Here is a 17,912-nt window from a genome sequence, read left to right on the forward strand (position 1 = left end):
TGATATTATATTTGGTATTTAAGATGTATATTTTTTCGTGAATATATGTTAATTAGTACTCATATATTTATAACTAAAATTGTAAAAATAATTTATATATATTTTTTAAATTAATAATATTTAGTTTAGATACTTACAAAAACTAAAAAATATCGTTTTGTAAGAACATCATTCATGTTTGATAAAATAAATTAATATTTATAAATATAATGTCATAACATTATTCAAATGTTTGACAAAACTAATCTATCAATTCTAACTAAAAAATGAACAACGTGCAATGTGAGTCAATACTACTAAAACAAGTAAATTGGAACCATGTATATAACACAATTTCAAAATTAAAAAAAATAGTTTAACATATGTCGAATTCCAACATAATAATAGTAAGTTCCACTACAACTTAAGATTAAAAAACATAATAAGTATATAACCACATTCAACAACGAAATTCAACTTTAATTGGATCACTCATTATATACCAGATTTGTTAATGACTCATTATTTCTAATATTAGGAGGTGTAGTTTCAAAAAATAGAATGATAAAATAAATAAAAAATAAAATATAAGCAATTACCTGGAATCATAAGAAATAAAGGTAGAGAAATAAAAGATAAATAATGTACAATATATATATATATATATATTAAAATTTCAAAAGAAATTAAAAAGTAAAATAAAATTAAAAAATTAAACTAATAGAAATAAAATGTTATAAAAAATAAATTAAAATAAAAACAAAAATAAAAAGGAAAGAAACTAAAAACAACCTTGTAATTACACAGTGTAGTTATCACCAATTCTCACCTCCCCTGAGAATTGGAGAGTGTAATTACACCCCTCCAATTACACCTAATTCCATGCTGATCAAGTAATTACTTGATCAAACAAACATGTCAAACTGTGTAATTACATTTAATTACACCCAAATTTATTTTCAAGGTGGCTTCCCAAACATGCTCTAAAATTAATGGAATATGTAATTACTATCCTAATAATTACATAATTAAGTAAGTATACATGCTTTTCAAACATACCCTAATAAATGAAAAAAAAGAAGAAGATTTCTTCTATATGTTAGCAAAGGAAAAGGGCCCCAAAAATACTTAAAAAGTAAGCAGCAACAGCAGCATGTTGTGTGGCCGCAGGTGACCGTGTAATTTGCGCGTATCTGTCTACCCCTTTCTCTCTCCTACCTATTTCTAGTCTCTTCTTCCTTTTTTCTTCACCCTGCACAAAATACCCCTAACCCCCTCTTGACTCCCAGTTTTGACAAATCTAATTAATTTTTTGACACCCATTTTTGATCCTAGGATTTTTCAGCAAGTTTTGTTTCCTCAAAGTCACAACCTGGCATACTATTTCTTGGACAGGTACAAATTTAATTGATACTACCTATGGATTTTATTTCTCAATTCTGTCAAGATTCCAGCCCTTTTCAAGATTTCTTAGGTTGTAAAAACCCTTTTTATTGTTTGTTCAGAATCTTCAGACTGCATACCAATTTAGAGCTGTAAGCAACTAAAAATGTAGGAGTAGTAGTTATAAAGGTTATGAGTTTTACTTTATTTATTTGAATCAGGTTCTGGAATTTTAATGGGGTTTTTTTTTTTCTTGTTGTTAATGTATGAGCAGGGGAATTATTTTGGTGAAGCTTCTGGATAGAAGCAGCAGATATTAACACTCTGGCATATACTTCAGTGAAGTCCTCTCCCCCTTTTGAATGGGATAGGGTTGAGGCTAGAAGAAGAACACTTGTTGGAATTTCACTTGTTAATTATCTTTCTTCTTCTCCAAATTGGTCTCTTTCATGGCTTTGGTGTTTGCCTATTGATTATGGCTAATTTGCCTTTCACACTCTGAGCTCTGACTTGTTTCAAGATTCCATCTTTTGAATTGAAAATTTTCAAAGATCAAAACTTTTTTTTTTTGTGGGGGTAACAAAGATTAGTAAGATTAGAAGAGCTAACAAATTGGAACAAAGAAATGGCAATTTGCAACTGCTTCCGTGGTCCAGTAAGGAGAAACAGGAAAGATAAGGTGGGTACCAATTTTTTCTTTTCTTTTAGTATGCATGTTAAAGTTAACATTTTTTCTCATTTTTATGTTTTGTTCATTTTAGGGAGATAAGAGAGTTCCAAAAACTACTGATGTGACTTCACCAGTTGAAAGTCCTGTGAAATCTACTGCTAAAACTGATGACTCCAAATCATCTTCTTTTCTTGTTCCTTTACCTTTTGGGAGTTCTAGGACCAATGTCAAGGTAATGAATCATGAAAGTCCTGTTAAGGGAGATACAGAAGAGGTGGCGTATGAAGGGGAAGATGAGCATGACGAGAGCTTGTCGATGAAGAGGGACAACTCTGATTTTGATCTTCAAGCACGCGTTCATAACTCAAATGACGAGTATGATCAATCATTCAGCAAAGAGATTAATCTTAATTGCTCATTTGAATGTGAAACGAATGACCGGTATCATAAGAAATCTGAGAAAGATGAAGAGGTTGTGGAGATAATGAAAAGTGGACACATTAGTGACCCGGGGTTTGATAAAGTAGAATCTTGGGCTTCTCCAAGGCTTCAGCGCTCCTGCTCCGATTTAGCAATTAGGGATATGTTCACTAAAATGAGTGACCAGCTATCACTCTCGAAATCCCAATCTTTTGATGAGATGCAGAGATTAGCTGAGAAGATGACTTTGGGAAGTCCAGCATCCGTGTTGACACATCGCAGCGCTGACAAAGTTATGTTGAAGAAGCATTCTTCAAGCCAACTCCTACCATCAAGAAGTCGAAATTTATGGTGGAAATTATTTCTATGGAGCCATAGAAATGTACAAGGAACAGGTGGTATCAAACAACACCCAATCCTTGCTAAGATGGCTCTAAACCAACAGGGCGGGTACTCCTCGGACACACTAGAACTAGGGAAAGGCATGGAATTGAGCAACTTGGGGTCTCCTGGTTCATTCACTGCAGAATCCTTGAACAAAGGGCGCTACGACAAGGGCAAGGATGTCTTAGTTGACTTCCAAGGAGCAAGTGGTTTTTGGCCGCAGAATCAGTGGGTTGCTTTCCCTGAAGAATCCTCTAGATTTATGAGAATTAGTGAATGGGTGAGCGAGCTTCCTGTTCATCCACCATGCTTAATTGATGAACATGATCATGTTGAAGACGACATGGATCTCCCACCTTCTCTTGATGCTGGTAAATCACCAGCAAGAAACTCATCTCTCATCAGCCCACACCCAAATACAAATGTCTCAGAAGAGGTTGCGCATGCTAATACTGTCATCCAGTCTCTCAACCTGTCTTCAACGGTTGCTCACATTGCCGGTGCTGGTCTGAAAGTTATCCCTGCAATGTCACACTTATCTAGCCTTCGATCTGTCAATTTATCAGGCAACTTCATAGGTATGTAATCAAAGGATAATTCGTACTAAACTAACTTAAGGCTAAAGAAAATGGTCATAGAAAGCTAACATAATATATGTTTCTTGCGGCAATGCAGTTCAAATAACTCCAGGATCACTACCAAGGGGTCTGCACGTTCTCAACTTATCAAAAAACAAGATCCACACAATCGGAGGACTCAGGGAATTGACACGCCTGCGCATGCTTGACCTAAGTTACAACAGAATCTCTCGAATTGGACAAGGTATGTCGCTTCCTTAGACCTTCCACCGAGGATAAACTGTCTTGTTAGGGGACTGACAATATAACCCAGTTTTACATCCTTAAAAGACCTCCTGAAAAATGTGACTTTGGCTTCAAATTGCATCAGGTTTGTCGAATTGTACGCCCATCAAAGAACTCTACTTGGCTGGTAACAAAATAAGTGATATAGAAGGGCTGCACAGACTTCTGAAGCTGACTGTTCTAGACTTGAGCTTCAATAAAATAACAACTACTAAAGCACTTGGTCAGCTTGTGGCAAACTATAACTCTCTGCTGGCTCTAAATCTATTGGGCAATCCAATCCAGAGCAATATAAGTGACGATCAACTGCGGAAGACAGTTTGCAGTTTGCTTCCAAAGCTAGCTTTCTTGAACAAACAGCCAATTAATGCACAGAAAGCCCGAGAGGTAGGAACAGAAGCAGTTGCAAAAGCAGCATTGGGCAGTAGCAGTCGGGGCACTCATAGAAGAGCAACCAGGAAAGTTGGAACTGGAGCTTCTTCATCTGCTAGCGTGCATAGGAGCAGCGCCAGTGTTGCTCAAAAGAGCAGGCATAGGCTAAGAAGCCGAACTCAACATCAGTCTTCCAAAGCCAAGTGATCTGCTCTAGGCATCATCGCCTTCCTAAATTGTTTCATACTCGTGGACAGTGCAATCCGAAAAACCATGGTTCATATTCATGGACAATGCAATTCCAGAAAGCATGGTGTTCAGTGTGTTTCAATTTTGTTTATTATTTTTATTTTGTTCTTCAAAAGAGGAGTGATTAAGATATTCATGTTAAATTGTGGAGGTTGTTCCTCAATTTCCATTGTGTTATGGAAGTCTGCTTGAAAGCCAGGTACTTGTGGCTTCAGGTGCTTGTCTTTCTATAATTGTTGAATTAACATGTTTTTCCACATTGATTGCACCTTTATAAATGTACTTCGCTTCTTGTTCTGTTTGCTAATGAGTTGTGTTAATCTTTTCGGTTTTCATGAAGTACAACTTTGGATAACTAACCTAATTTAGTGGAGTTTCACTAGGTAGGGAGTAAGGTTTGCGTACACATTATTTTTGCCTGGCCTCACTTGTTGTTATTGTTGCTCCCTAGGGATCGATTGTTTGTGGTTGGATAGAACATAAAGAAAGGTAATTGAAATGTTAAGTTAAAACATTTTGACTAATTCATACCGATTTTATGTTAATCATCCGCTACGAGAATCAATAGTTTGATTAAAATTTGTATATACATCGTGTAAGGTTCATTAATCAAAAAAGAATTTCCTAAAGCTCAAACTTTATACCTCTGGTTAAGTATAGATGATCTCATCGAGGAGAGAAGAATCATTTTGACTTAAAGAGGAGAGACAATCCAAAAATGTATTGTGCTTTCGGTGGAAGGAAAAAATTCCTTGATCATACGTCAAACTCAAGGCTTTGGAGAGATTCTTTTGAGCCACACAAGCATGGTTCTTGTTGTCTTAACGACTTGATGTTCCAGCTTTCAACTATAACCACTGACACGTATTTGCTTTGGAGAGTTGAATAATATTCTCAGAGCAAAGACAACCCACGATTGAATAGGGCCAAGAGCATCACGAAACTAATTAATCATGCTTTATAGATGTATCTTCCACACCTTTTTTTTTTTAAAAAAATAAAATTTAATGATGGTATTCAGGCTAGTTTGTGTGTAGGAATATTTTATCGGGTACATACTATCTTCCGTCAGCATAAAATAGCAGGTAACTCTGGCCACCAACGCTAAGAAAAATGAGAAGAAATCTCCTAACGCTTTGTCGTTGCGATGATCTGAACCCCTAGTCTTCAAAGTTTTCAAACATTATTGATCATTGTGTTGGGAATAAACCCCGTAAAAATAATATTCACAGTATTAGTGATAAACGCGGACCACTAAGTTATGGTTAAATCAACAAGAGTAAAGATGCAGCAATAATGACACCAAGATTTTACGTGGAAACCCTTCTGAATAAGAGAAAAATCACGGCTAAGAAGAGCAACTGATATCACTATAGCGAGGAATTTTATACTGTGTAGTAACGATTACAAAATACTCCTAAGACCACTACACCCTCAAAAGAAAAAATACTCTTTTGCTTTTTCCACCTCACTACAATATCTCTCACACTCTATTTTTCTTCACAAACTATTTTTTTATATTCTATGAAATACCTTGCTTTCTCTCTTTTTTCTCTCTTTGTTGGTGTGTAGAAATGAGAGTTAAAGCTCTCTTTTTATAGCCAAAACTTCACTCTCTAAGGCCTACAATATTTGACAATTTGCACACCCTTTTCACAATTTCAACAAGGTTGGCTACCAAATCATACAAATTCAACAAGGTTGGCTACCAAACCAAGTCAATAAAATTGGCTACCAAATCATACCAATTCAACAAGGTTGGCTACCAAACCAAGTCAACAAAATTGGCTACCAAATCATTTGAATGAGATGGACACCATATCAATCTCCCCATCCAGTCTCATTCATCTAGAGGAGGTAGCACTGTCTTCTAGTCTGAGTGCATGCCGACAAGTTCTTTGCATAGCTCGAACTTGTCTCTTGGTATCACCTTGGTCAACATATCAACAGGATTTTCACTTGTGTGAATCTTTTTGACCTGAAGTGATTCGTTCTCCACTTGCTCACGAATCCAATGATATCTAACGTCGATGTGTTTTGTTCTCGCATGGTACATGAAGTTTTTGCTTAGGTCTATTGCACTCTGACTGACGCAATAGACAACATACTCCATCTGTCGCAATCCAAGTTCTTGAAGAAATCTCTTGAGCCATATCATCTCTTTGCTAGCTTCAGTAGCCGCAATATACTCCGCTTCAGTTGTAGATAGTGCGATACACTTCTGCAACTTCGACCGCCATGATATAACTCCCCCTAAAAAAGTAAACAAATATCCAATAGTGGATTTTCTGTTATCAAGGTCACCTGCCATATCAGAATTTGTATAGCCCTTCAAAATTAGATTTGATCCTCCAAAACATAAGAATTCATGAGAGCTTCCTCTTAGATACCTGAGTATCCACTTTACAGTTTTCCAATGCTCTTTTCCTGGATTTTTGAGAAATCTGCTAACAACATCGACTGCATGAGCAATATCTGGTCGAGTGCATGCCATTGCATATATCAAACTTTCGACAGCAGAGGAATAAGGAATCTTGGACATTCTTTCTTTTTCCTCCGTTGTTGTAGGACACATCTTCTTACTTAACTTCAGATGACCAGGAAGGGGTGTGCGAACAAACTTAGCACTTTTCATATTGAAGCGCTCCAGTACACGTTCTATGTACTTCTCCTGTGACAAGTAAAGCTTTCTTTCGTTTCTCGAACGAGTAATTCTCATGCCCAAAATCTGCTTAGCATGACCCAAGTCTTTCATTGCAAAAGACTTATTCAACTATTTCTTCAACTCGTCAATCTTGGAAGCATTCCTGCCCACAATCAACATATCATCCACATATAGCAAGAGGATGATAAAATCCTCATCAAAAAATCTTTGTACAAACATACAGTGATCTGAAGAAGTCTTCTTGTAGCCTTGCTCCCCCATAACAGACTCAAACTTCTTGTACCACTATTTGGGAGCTTGCTTCAATCCATATAAACTCTTCTTAAGTTTGCATATAAGATTTGCTTTACCTTTTGCCTTGAAGCCTTCAGGTTGTTCCATATAAATCTCCTTTTCTAAGTTATCGTGAAGAAAAGCAGTCTTCACATCCATTTGCTCAATTTCCAAATCAAGACTGGCAGTCAAACCAAGAACTGTCCGAATAAAGGACATTTTCACGACAGGAGAAAATATTTCGTCAAAGTCAATACTTTTCCTTTGACCAAATCCCTTGACAACCAATCTAGCTTTGTATCTAGGTTTCAAACTATGTTCTTCAGCTTTAACTTTGAACACCCACTTGTTTTTTAAATCTCTCATGCCCTTAGGCAATTTCACCAACTCATAAGTATGGTTCTCATGCAGAGATTTCATCTCATCTTGCATGGCTTCAGTCCATTGATCCTTGTGCTTATCTTCTATGGCCTCCGCATAACATTCAGGTTCTCCCCCATCAATGAGTAATACATACTCATTGGGTAAATAATGGGAGGAAGGAGTACAAGGTCTAGAGGACCTCCTGAGTGGAATATCTAGCTCGTCCACAGCTTCGTGAGTAGGAACATCTACCTCATCAACATTAGCATTGTTATCACCATCACCATCAATATGCTGATCTGGAATATGGTTCTGGGCATCACCATCATCATTGAGCCCACCAACGTCATCCGCATTTCTATGAGGAACTTGATCAAGATTAACTAAACCTTTAGAACTTGGAGATTTTAGCTTCTCCGCTTTGTTAATATCTTCAATGGTTTGATCCTCCACGAAGATAATATCACGGCTTCTCACAACCTTCTTATCAATTGGATCATATAGCCTATAACCAAACTCATCAAGGCCATAACCAATGAAGATGCACTGCCTTGTCTTGGCAGTTATTTTTGACCTCTCATCTTTAGGCACATGTACAAAAGCTTTGCAACCAAACACTTTCAAGTGGTCATAGGAAACATCCTTGCTATACCAAACTCTGTTTGGAATATCACTTTGCAAAGCAACTGCAGCGGATAGATTAATAACATGTGCGGCGGTCAACAAAGCCTCACCCCAAAAGGAATTCGGCAACTTTGCTTCAGAAAGCAAACATTTGACTCTTTCCATCAAGGTCCTGTTCATCCTTTCTGCTAAACCATTAAGCTGAGGAGTCTTAGGAGGAGTTTTCTGGTGTCTGATACCCTGTTGCTTACAGTATTCGTCAAACGGTCCACAATATTCACCACCGTTATCAATAAGAATACACTTCAGCTTCTTTCCAGTTTCTCTTTCAACTGAATCCTGAAACTGCTTAAAGACACCCAACACTTGGTCTTTAGTCTTCAAGATGTAGACCCAAAATTTCCTTGAGCAATCATCAATAAAGGTAGCAAAATAAAGTGCACCACCCAAAGTCCTTGTCTTCATTGGACCACATAAATCTGAATGCACCAACTCAAGCAACTCTGTCTTTTTTTAAGGAGGATGAGACTGTAAAGAAACTCTTTTTTGTTTTTCAGCCAAGCAATGCTCACATTTTTCTAATTTTGCACTTTCAAAATTTGACAACAATTTCTTCTTGGCCAGAACATTTAGTCCTTTCTCGCTAATGTGGATAAGCCTCTTATGCCATAATGTTGAAGAGTTATTGCTCTCAACGACATTCACCATATCAACACAGGTAGAAGCCGTAGTCCAGTATAGACCACGACGTTTTTCCCCACGAGCCACAATCATGGAACCCTTAGTGAGCTTCCACTTTCCAGCATCATTGGTACTGACATATCCCTCATCATCCAAAACACCAACATAGATTAAGTGCAAACGAACATCAGGTGCATGCTTTATATTGTTTAAAACTTGTTTAGTTCCAATACTAGTTTCCAAACAAATCGTTCCAACTCCAGCCACCCTAGATACAGCCTCATTACCCATACTCAAAGTTCCAAAGTCACCCTGAGTATAGGATGAGAAAAATTCCTTCCTTGATGTCACATGAGATGCGGCACCACTGTCCATAACCCAGCTTGACTCATCACAAGCAATATTTATCAGATCCGCATCAAGGACGGTAACAAGATCTTCTGTAGTGACGGTGGCAACACGATTGTCATCTTCTTTCTGCTTTCCTTGTCTCTATTCTCCTTTTTCAAAATCCGGCAGAACTTCTTTGTGTGCCCTTTTTTCCCGCAATGATAGCATTCAATATCTTTAAATTTGCTTCTGGATTTGCTTCTATTATGTTCTCTATTTTTAGAACCCCGATTCTTGCTTCTCCCCCTAGAGTCAGTCACCAAGACATCTGATGAGGAGGAACCTTGAGATTTTCTTCTCATCTCTTCATTTAAAAGGCTGCTCTTGACAAGATCCATAGAGATCACACTATCCGGAGCAAAATTTGATAATGAAGTTCTAAGTAGGGAACCAAGTAGAAACAAGCCTTGAATTTCTTCATCAAATTTAATGCCCATAGCAGATAACTGGTTCATGATCCCCTGAAAATTATTCAGATGATCTGTCATCGTAGAACCATCATGGTATTTTAAACCCAACATCTACTTTATCAGAAACATCTTGTTGTTTCTAGTTTTTCAAGCATACAAACTTTCAAGGTGCTCCCATAGGGTCCGAGCATGTGTCTCCTCAGAAATATGGTTCAAAACATTATCGTCAACCCACTGTCTAATAAAGCCGCAAACTTGTCTGTGTAATAGATTCCACTCTTCATCTGATTTACTATCAGGCTTTATAGTGGCGAAGACAAGTTGATGAAAATTCTTGACATAGAGAAAATCTTCCATTTTGCCCTTCCAAATGACATAGTTTGTGCCATTTAAAGTAACCATTCTACTAGTGTTGGCTTCCATCGTTTATCACAAATACAAATACTATTTATTATGAGACCAAATTAATTCTTTTCTGATGTGGAAGTTCAGATTGTGCTGCAACCACAGAGCATACTCAGACAGAACCTTGGCTCTGATACCACTTGTTGGGAATAAACCCCGTAAAAATAATATTTACGGTATTAGTGATAAACGCGGACCACTAAGTTATGGTTAAATCAACAAGAGTAAAAATGCAGCAATAATGACACCAAGATTTTATGTGGAAACCCTTCTGAATAAGGGAAAAAACCACGGCCAAGAAGAGCAACTGATATCACTATAGCGAAGAATTTTACACTATGTAGTAACGAGTACAAATACTCCTAAGACCACTACACCCACAAAAGAAAAAAATACTCTTTTGCTTTTTCCACCTCACTACAATATCTCTCACACTTTCTTCACAAACTATTTTCTTATAGTCTATGGAATACCTTACTCTCTCTCTCTCTCTCTTTTCTCTCTTTGTTGGTGTGTAGAAATGAGAGTTAAAGCTCTCCTTTTATAGCCAAAACCTCACTCTCAAAAGCCTACAATATTTGACAATTCGCACACTCTTTTCACAATTTCAACAAGGTTGGCTACCAAACCAAACCAAGTCAATAAAATTGGCTACCAAATCATACCAATTCAACAAGTTTGACTACTAAACCAAACTAAGTCAACAAAATTGGCTACCAAATCATTTGAATGAGATGGACACCATATCACATTGCACCATACCCTTTGGATTCCACACTCTCTATTTTAGGATATTTAGGAAAGGAATAAGAATAGATGTAATATTCTCAAGCAGCCAAGCTGTTCACGGAGCTAATTCTGTCTCTTCTTTGGGCTATCCTTTTCCATTGAAAGACCAACGGATAACACACGAATTCAACAATTAACACCCATTCATTTTGATAGATAGCTAAAAGCATAACCCTTCCAAATGCAAATCGCCATCTTTAGCAAGCCTGTGTCTGGCTTCACATCAATAATCAGAAGATCTGGCTCATGAAGAGATAACTGATATTCGGTAGAATAGCCGAATTATGCACCAGCTAACTTGGACACCACTCTTATTTTTAAAAAAAAAACAAAGAGAGGGAGAGAGCTGGTCAGGAAAACGAATACACTGACTATACAATAGTACTCCCTCCGGTCCATTTTAATTAATTTTTTGTGATCCATAATATTTGATTTTTTCAAATATCAAGAGAGAATTAACTTTTTTTCCAAAGTTGCCCTTGGAGTAATGTTTCTAGGAGTATTGTTGTATTTTCAATGAACAAAATTAAGGTTAATATGGTCAATTATATTGTTAATTAATGCCAAAAGATGAATTTCTTAAGGGATTTTTACCTATCTATACCATATATCAAATCTTATTACCAAAAATATTCATAATTTGTTATTTACCCATGTAGTCCACACTTTTACTACAAATTATATACCAATCCAAAAATAGGTAGATTTTGCCATTAAAAAAGCCCTAAAATGAAGGCACCAGATCTGATGTGATTCTGTCAAGGATTTTATTCGAATTTTGAAACTGAAGGAGATCTCTCTTCCTGATGAAGGCACCAGATCTGATGAAGGCACCAGTTGCGTAATTCTCTCCTTCCTCAACAGAAAAAGATCTCTGTTGATATCAGCTACAACAAAAAACGCAATCAAATTGTACAATTACTGAAGAGAGACTATATCTATTCTTCGTCTCAAATTGTACAAAATTGCTCTTCATCGATATCAGTACTCAAATTGTAGAAACTATATCTGTTCTTCGTCTTTTTTCCTATCAACTACACGAAATCATGTCAAAAATCCCAATAATGCTGAAATCGAATGGTAATTGGGATAACTATGGCAGATTTAGAGATTTTGAAGTTGATGCCATTGTGGTAGATGATAATGCAAGCTACGGAATTCTCAGTTCTACAATTGCAGAACAATTATCGATTGATACATCGGATAAAATTATAGAAATCAAATACATTGTGAACGAGAATTGTCCTCCAATGGAGATTAGGAATGATATGGGGGTTCGTGTGTACATGGAAACCAAAAAGGAGAATAAAAACTTAGGTTCGTATCCTTTATGTATAAGCGTAAGAGATTTCAATATGGAATTGGCAATCAACAATGAAAGCACCAGTGCAGGTATGTTTGATTCGACATTGCAGAGAGTTATGGTGTTACTATGTTATCTACAATATTACTACAATTACCTACAATTAAACTACAAAGCTCACATAGTACTGAAAAGGATAAAGCAATGTTGCTTTCAAAATTATCTACATAGAAACTACATTTATGAATTTATTGTTTGCAGGTTCGTCTGGATCCCTAAACTTACTTGAATTTCCATCCTCACCAGCTATAGAGGAATATCAAAGTGAAATAATAACTGAATCTACGCAAACATATATTGAAGAAGGACAAGTTTATCAGGACAAGCAAACAGTAGCTGCTGCAATGAAGAATTATTCAGTGATGCACAAGTTCCAGTTCAGAGTAAAAAGATCTAGTCATAGAAGGTATGTAGTTATTTGTGGATAATATATCAGCAAAATCAGTGTATGATTGAAGATAGGTGGGTTTTATAAATTGTAGTCAGTTTGTAGTTAATTGTAGTTTTTTCATAAATTTGTGTAAATATTGTATTTCTTTTGTAGCTACTGGCTTATATGTGTTGCTGAAAGTTGTAAATGGCATTTCAAGGCAATGTCAATTAATGATTCGGCAATGTTCAAGATAAGAAGTTTCAGCCGTCAACACACATGCTGCCTAATGGACGAAACATTCATACATCGCAAACGTACTGCAGCAGTACTTGGTAGCATGGTCGTTCCAAAGTATTGTGATCCTAAGACTGTTTACACACCAAAGGACATACAAACTGACATGTTATCCGAACATGGACTGAACCTAAGCTACATGCAAGCATGGAGAGCAAAGGAAAAAGCTTTACAGTTTTTGAGAGGGAATCCGTGTGACTCCTACAACAAATTACCCAAATATTTTTATATTCTTGAGAAGAATTATCCTGGTTCTGTTGTTAAATTGAAGAAGGCAGCAGATGATTGCTTCTTATACGCATTTGTTGCTCTTTGTACATCAATAAATGGTTGGCAACATTGTAGGCCGGTAGTAGTGGTTGATGGGACATTCTTAAAGTCAGCCTACAGGGGGATTATGCTGACAGCAAGCACCATGGATGCAGCAGGTAAATAATGGAATAATTTTGTACTTATTTTGTAGACAGTCTTTAAAATGCAGTTAAATTGTAGTTATGTTGTAGTTATTTTGTAGTTATATAAAAGAATGTAGTTAACATGTCTATATTTCTCAATATATATTGTAGTTGTTATTTAATCATATTTTATGTCTTAAAAATGTAGGTACTATTTTTCCCTTGGCATATGCTGTGGTTGATTCTGAAAACGACGCGTCTTGGAAGTGGTTCTTTGAGCAATTCAAGGAGGCATATGGTGAAAGACCTTCAATGTGTGTTGTTTCAGATAGGCATGAGAGTATACTGAAGGCAACATCAGTTGTCTATCCAGGATTGGCACACTACTCTTGCATGTGGCATATATGGACAAATATAAGGTCAAAATTCAAGAAGGGACATCTACAATTACATGAATTGTACTTTGCTACAGCACGGTCATACACTCTGGATGAATTTAATGAAAGGATGTTGAAGATTGAAGAGGTAGACCTGCGTGTAAAGTCTTACCTATATGATATTGGCTATCATAGATGGTCAAGAGTACATGCAACGGTGAATAGAACTTTTACTATGACGTCAAACATTGCCGAGTCGTTGAATGCTGTAACAAAAGATGCAAGAGAGCTTCCAATATTTGATCTATTTGAGTATATGAGGACTCTTCTTGAACGTTGGACAAAAGAAAAGTTATCGAAGGCAAATGGTACTTTCACATACCTTGGTCACAAATACAACAAAGAATTGGAAGACAACAGTACATTATCTCAGAAACTAAGGGTAAGATATTTTTTTGGTGCAGTAGAATCAAAAAAGTACTAGCTGCAGTGTTTCCAGATTGTAGTTAAACTGTAGTCAAATTGTCGGTAATAATAGTTTGTAGATGAGCTGTAATATATTTGTTGCTGATTTGTAGGTAAATTGTTGATAATCCATTTTAATGATTGATGTATTATTATTTCTGTTTGGTCTTCAATTGTAGGTGAGGGCTTCAACAGATCATATACATACTGTGTTAGATGGTGTGAAGCGGTACATTGTGTGTCTAGAAAACAAGAAATGTAGCTGTGGACAATTCCAACTTGATGAACTTCCATGTGCGCATGCTTTGGCAGCATTAAGGCATAGGAATGAAACATACGAAAACTATTGCTCTCCGTATTACACAAGGAAGAGCCTTCTGCTTACCTATGAAATGCCAGTAAATCCTCTTCCTGATGAAGGCAAATGGGATGTGCCACAACATATTTTGGATGAGGTAGTAAAGCCACCGGCGGGAGATAAAAGGCAGCCAGGGAGACCTCACAAGGAAAGATATAAAACATTTGATGAAATAAAGTCAAAGAAATACAAGGTGTCATGTGGCAATTGTGGAGGTGAAGGGCATAACAAAAGAACTTGCAAGAATGCGCCGAAAAAGAAATGAATATCATGTAGTTAGAATAGTTATTCAAAATAAATGTTAGTGAGCTCAAATTATCGGATTTTCTTGTGTAATTGTTTAAGTTTTTGAAGATGAATAAGAAGTATAAACATCAATTTGTGTATCTGCACTATTTATGTTTTTATGTATTCTGTCAAGCATCTAAAGTTGTCTTTTTTTATAGAATAGTTAAACTTTAATATTTACTGTATACAAAAAAACTGATATTAATAAAGAATGCATTCAACGTAAATTGTATCCAGATTGTAGTGAATATGTAGTTTAACTGTGTTAGAACTGTAGTCCTGTTATTCATATGTAGAGGAGTTGTAGTTAAAATGTAGTTTGACGTAGTTTAAATGTAGATAAATTGAATTTTTTTGATAAACCTTGTTGATAAAAGATGGCTAAATTATTTATATGATTCCTGTATTTATTTTATCTTTATGTTGTGTAACAAATGACAGTTATATACAGATATTACTTGGCACTTGAAGGTATTTATAAAAATAACTTGAAGATTAAAGTCAAATTGTAAGACAAAGTTGTTGCTGTAAAAATGTAATCAGAGTACTCGAGTATAATGTAATCAACAAAAAGTGTTGTAGAAAACCAAAACGACATATTTCCTACATTGTTTTCCAATTCAACTACCAAATTTCACAGACCAAACTAGGAACACAATAGTCTATTTCTTCTTTCGTTGCACTCTAGTCCTCTCGTTTTTTGCCGGAGCACCCTTCCTCCTTGCTAGCCTGCCAGTAACCTCACTCTCACTGATTGACCCATCTTCTTGCTTCTTTGTTGCATAGTCCCACAGTAGAGCTCCATAGCGTCTACGGTGTTGGTCAATATCAGAAAGATCTTCCTTTGGGATTGCCAAATCTCCAAGGCTAACATACTCCGCAAATGCAGCCACAAATACACCACAATCGCTGCATAAGATGAGAATTTTTCATTATATAACAAATGATTAAAATAAAAAAATTAAACATATAGAAAGGGAGATTATTTTTTTACACTGAGCCTTCCTTTTGTTGTGGAATCTCAGCAACCATCCATTGTATGTCGAGAGGGTCCGTAACTGGTTTCTCGATGTATGCCTTTGTGCTCTTGAAGTTAATGTCTTTACGTTTACCATAGAAACCAGTGCATGACAAATACAGAGGGATAATGATTGAAAACTTGTCAACCAATGTCTCAACTGTTTTATGACGGTTTGCTCTCACCATGGAATCATAAACATAAAGTTGTCTGTCCTTTATGTCAAAAACTAGCAACAACCAATGGAAGTTCTCTACAAGGTTCACAGGTATGAGCACATAGTCAACAAGATCCCAGGCAACATTAGCAAGAATTCTGTACCCAAGAATATATTCTCCAACATCATCCTCGGGTTTAACAACCGAATACCTTTGTTCCGGTGGAGAACTTATGAACTTGTCATAGATTCTTTCAATCTTTGTCTTGAACAAGCAATCCGTGGTTGTGAACCTAGTATTATTGTTGGGGCCATATTTGCCTCTTTTTCGCAGATAATACATAATAACATCAATGTGCTGCCAAAATAGAATAAACATATACAATAAGGTACGGTGTAACCACACTTGTCTACAAGACAGCTACAGATTAACTACAATTTGAATTTATTAAAAACTCTAACAGATTGCTGCAAATTAGCTACACTATAACTACAGAAATATAACAGTTAGTCCAAGTACCTCACAAAATGTAATTTAATTGTAGTTTGTATGAACCATAGTGAACAAGTACTATATGTACAATTGACCCATCAGACTACAAAACAACTACACATTAACTATATTTATGCACTGTCTACATTTATTCACTATACAGAGGAACAAATGAAACATACCACCTAACTTAAGGTCCCAATAATCAGCAAGTTCAACCTACAGTTAATATTAATAGGCACAATCACAAGCTCTACAATATTACTACAAGGTAACTACAAGTTGTGGTACACAGAGATTCCAAGTCAGTCAAAAGTACCAAAATTCCAGTTTGTACATACAATCATCATCACATATGATACATAAGGTCCATAAAAAGCAAAATTTCACAGCTGAGACATAAATATAGTAACATATATATGTTGTCTACAATATTACTACAATTACACATCATAGCTGAAAAATAAACTACAATTACACTACACAGCTGAAGACAAAACAGATATTGTGAATGATTATGTTCTTTATACTTACTGTGTTATTGATGACTTGTCCGGGGTGAGCAAGGTCATAAAATCAGTCCTTCTTATCAATCTTTTCACAACCAAAATCCAACCAAGGCTTGATTTGGTTATCCTTCTTGGAAAAGTAATATTTCCTCCTGTAATAACAAAAAAATATCAAATACAAAAAATTGACAAAACGAATTACAATTTTAAAGTATAAAAATGGTGAACAGACAGTGTAAAATGAAGCATTCATACCTCCTAGATACTTTATCACTACGAATGTATAACCAGTTGGTGAACCTTTCTGTCAATTCAGGATCTACATTTTCGCCTATGACACTTGTGAAGGGGTGCTTGAGGTAAAAAAATTTAGGTCCAACAGATGTGCTGCCTCCAGAACTATACAAAGATGTGAAAGATGATCGTGCATGTTTTCCCGGTTGCCTGGTTCTACCGGGATGAACAGGAGTTGATTCATCTGGTATGGGCTCTCCATACATGACCAACTGTGATAAGTTTTCTGGCAGCTCAAAGTCATCCAATGTCAAACCTTTGTTTTCAATGCCTTCAGGAACAACATTTTTATCAATGCCTTCAGGAACAACTTCAGTCACAGTCACACCGTGAATTGGCGACTGTGAAACTTCACCTTCTGTAGATAAGTGTAGATCTATGTAGATATGAACAGTATTATGGAGTTATAGAGAATATAGAGAATATATTACCTGCTTGTTGTGCCTCAGCTACTTCATCAATTACTGGTTCTTCCTCAATATTTCCTTGTAGATGTTCTGCTGAAACTTCAGCTTGAATGAATAATTGGAAATGAGAATTGTAGATATATGTAGGAATATGTAGTTAAGGTGTAAATTATTAAAATTTTGCATAAAAACCTTATTGTA

General features: G+C 36.1%; 3 protein-coding genes across 4 annotated transcripts; 2 read left to right on the forward strand and 1 right to left on the reverse strand.

Annotated features, from left to right (window-relative positions):
• The first annotated feature begins 1,127 nt into the window (after nt 1-1,127).
• Nucleotides 1,128-4,627, forward strand: LOC104228168 (uncharacterized). Of its 2 annotated transcripts, none has more exons than XM_009780576.2 (5): nt 1,128-1,374; nt 1,637-2,041; nt 2,124-3,414; nt 3,512-3,658; nt 3,785-4,627. In XM_009780576.2, the coding sequence occupies exons 2-5, from the start codon at nt 1,988-1,990 to the stop codon at nt 4,276-4,278; spliced, it is 1,986 nt and encodes a 661-aa protein (XP_009778878.1). In that variant the 5' UTR covers nt 1,128-1,374; nt 1,637-1,987; the 3' UTR covers nt 4,279-4,627. The 2 variants fall into 2 exon arrangements, with proteins under 2 accessions (XP_009778878.1, XP_070028333.1); XM_070172232.1 differs by lacking the exon at nt 1,128-1,374 and adding an exon at nt 1,415-1,514.
• A 7,339-nt stretch (nt 4,628-11,966) lies between these two features.
• Nucleotides 11,967-14,810, forward strand: LOC138890177 (uncharacterized). The gene is made up of 5 exons (XM_070173541.1): nt 11,967-12,312; nt 12,485-12,689; nt 12,828-13,378; nt 13,554-14,164; nt 14,367-14,810. Exons 1-5 carry the CDS (start codon nt 11,967-11,969, stop codon nt 14,808-14,810), a joined length of 2,157 nt encoding a protein of 718 aa, XP_070029642.1.
• Nucleotides 14,811-15,495: 685 nt separating this feature from the next.
• LOC138890178 (uncharacterized) lies at nt 15,496-16,351 on the reverse strand. The gene is made up of 2 exons (XM_070173543.1): nt 15,828-16,351; nt 15,496-15,742 (listed from the first exon to the last, which is right to left on the reverse strand). The coding sequence occupies exons 1-2, from the start codon at nt 16,349-16,351 to the stop codon at nt 15,496-15,498; spliced, it is 771 nt and encodes a 256-aa protein (XP_070029644.1).
• Nucleotides 16,352-17,912: the final 1,561 nt, after the last annotated feature.

The sequence above is a fragment of the Nicotiana sylvestris genome, chromosome 4 (assembly GCF_000393655.2).
Source record: "Nicotiana sylvestris chromosome 4, ASM39365v2, whole genome shotgun sequence".
Classification (NCBI taxonomy): domain Eukaryota; kingdom Viridiplantae; phylum Streptophyta; class Magnoliopsida; order Solanales; family Solanaceae; genus Nicotiana; species Nicotiana sylvestris.

Excerpts from the sequence above, each read along its gene's own strand:
- LOC138890178 (XM_070173543.1), bottom strand. The coding sequence starts at position 16,351 with ATGTATTATCTGCGAAAAAGAGGCAAATATGGCCCCAACAATAATACT. Across the intron at positions 15,743-15,827 it reads CAACAAAAGGAAGGCTCAGT|CGATTGTGGTGTATTTGTGG; the intron begins GTAAAAAAATAA and ends CATCTTATGCAG.
- LOC138890177 (XM_070173541.1), top strand. The coding sequence starts at position 11,967 with ATGTCAAAAATCCCAATAATGCTGAAATCGAATGGTAATTGGGATAAC. Across the intron at positions 12,690-12,827 it reads AAAAGATCTAGTCATAGAAG|CTACTGGCTTATATGTGTTG; the intron begins GTATGTAGTTAT and ends TTTCTTTTGTAG. Across the intron at positions 13,379-13,553 it reads AAGCACCATGGATGCAGCAG|GTACTATTTTTCCCTTGGCA; the intron begins GTAAATAATGGA and ends TTAAAAATGTAG.
- LOC104228168 (XM_009780576.2), top strand. The coding sequence starts at position 1,988 with ATGGCAATTTGCAACTGCTTCCGTGGTCCAGTAAGGAGAAACAGGAAA. Across the intron at positions 2,042-2,123 it reads GGAGAAACAGGAAAGATAAG|GGAGATAAGAGAGTTCCAAA; the intron begins GTGGGTACCAAT and ends TGTTCATTTTAG. Across the intron at positions 3,659-3,784 it reads AATCTCTCGAATTGGACAAG|GTTTGTCGAATTGTACGCCC; the intron begins GTATGTCGCTTC and ends AAATTGCATCAG.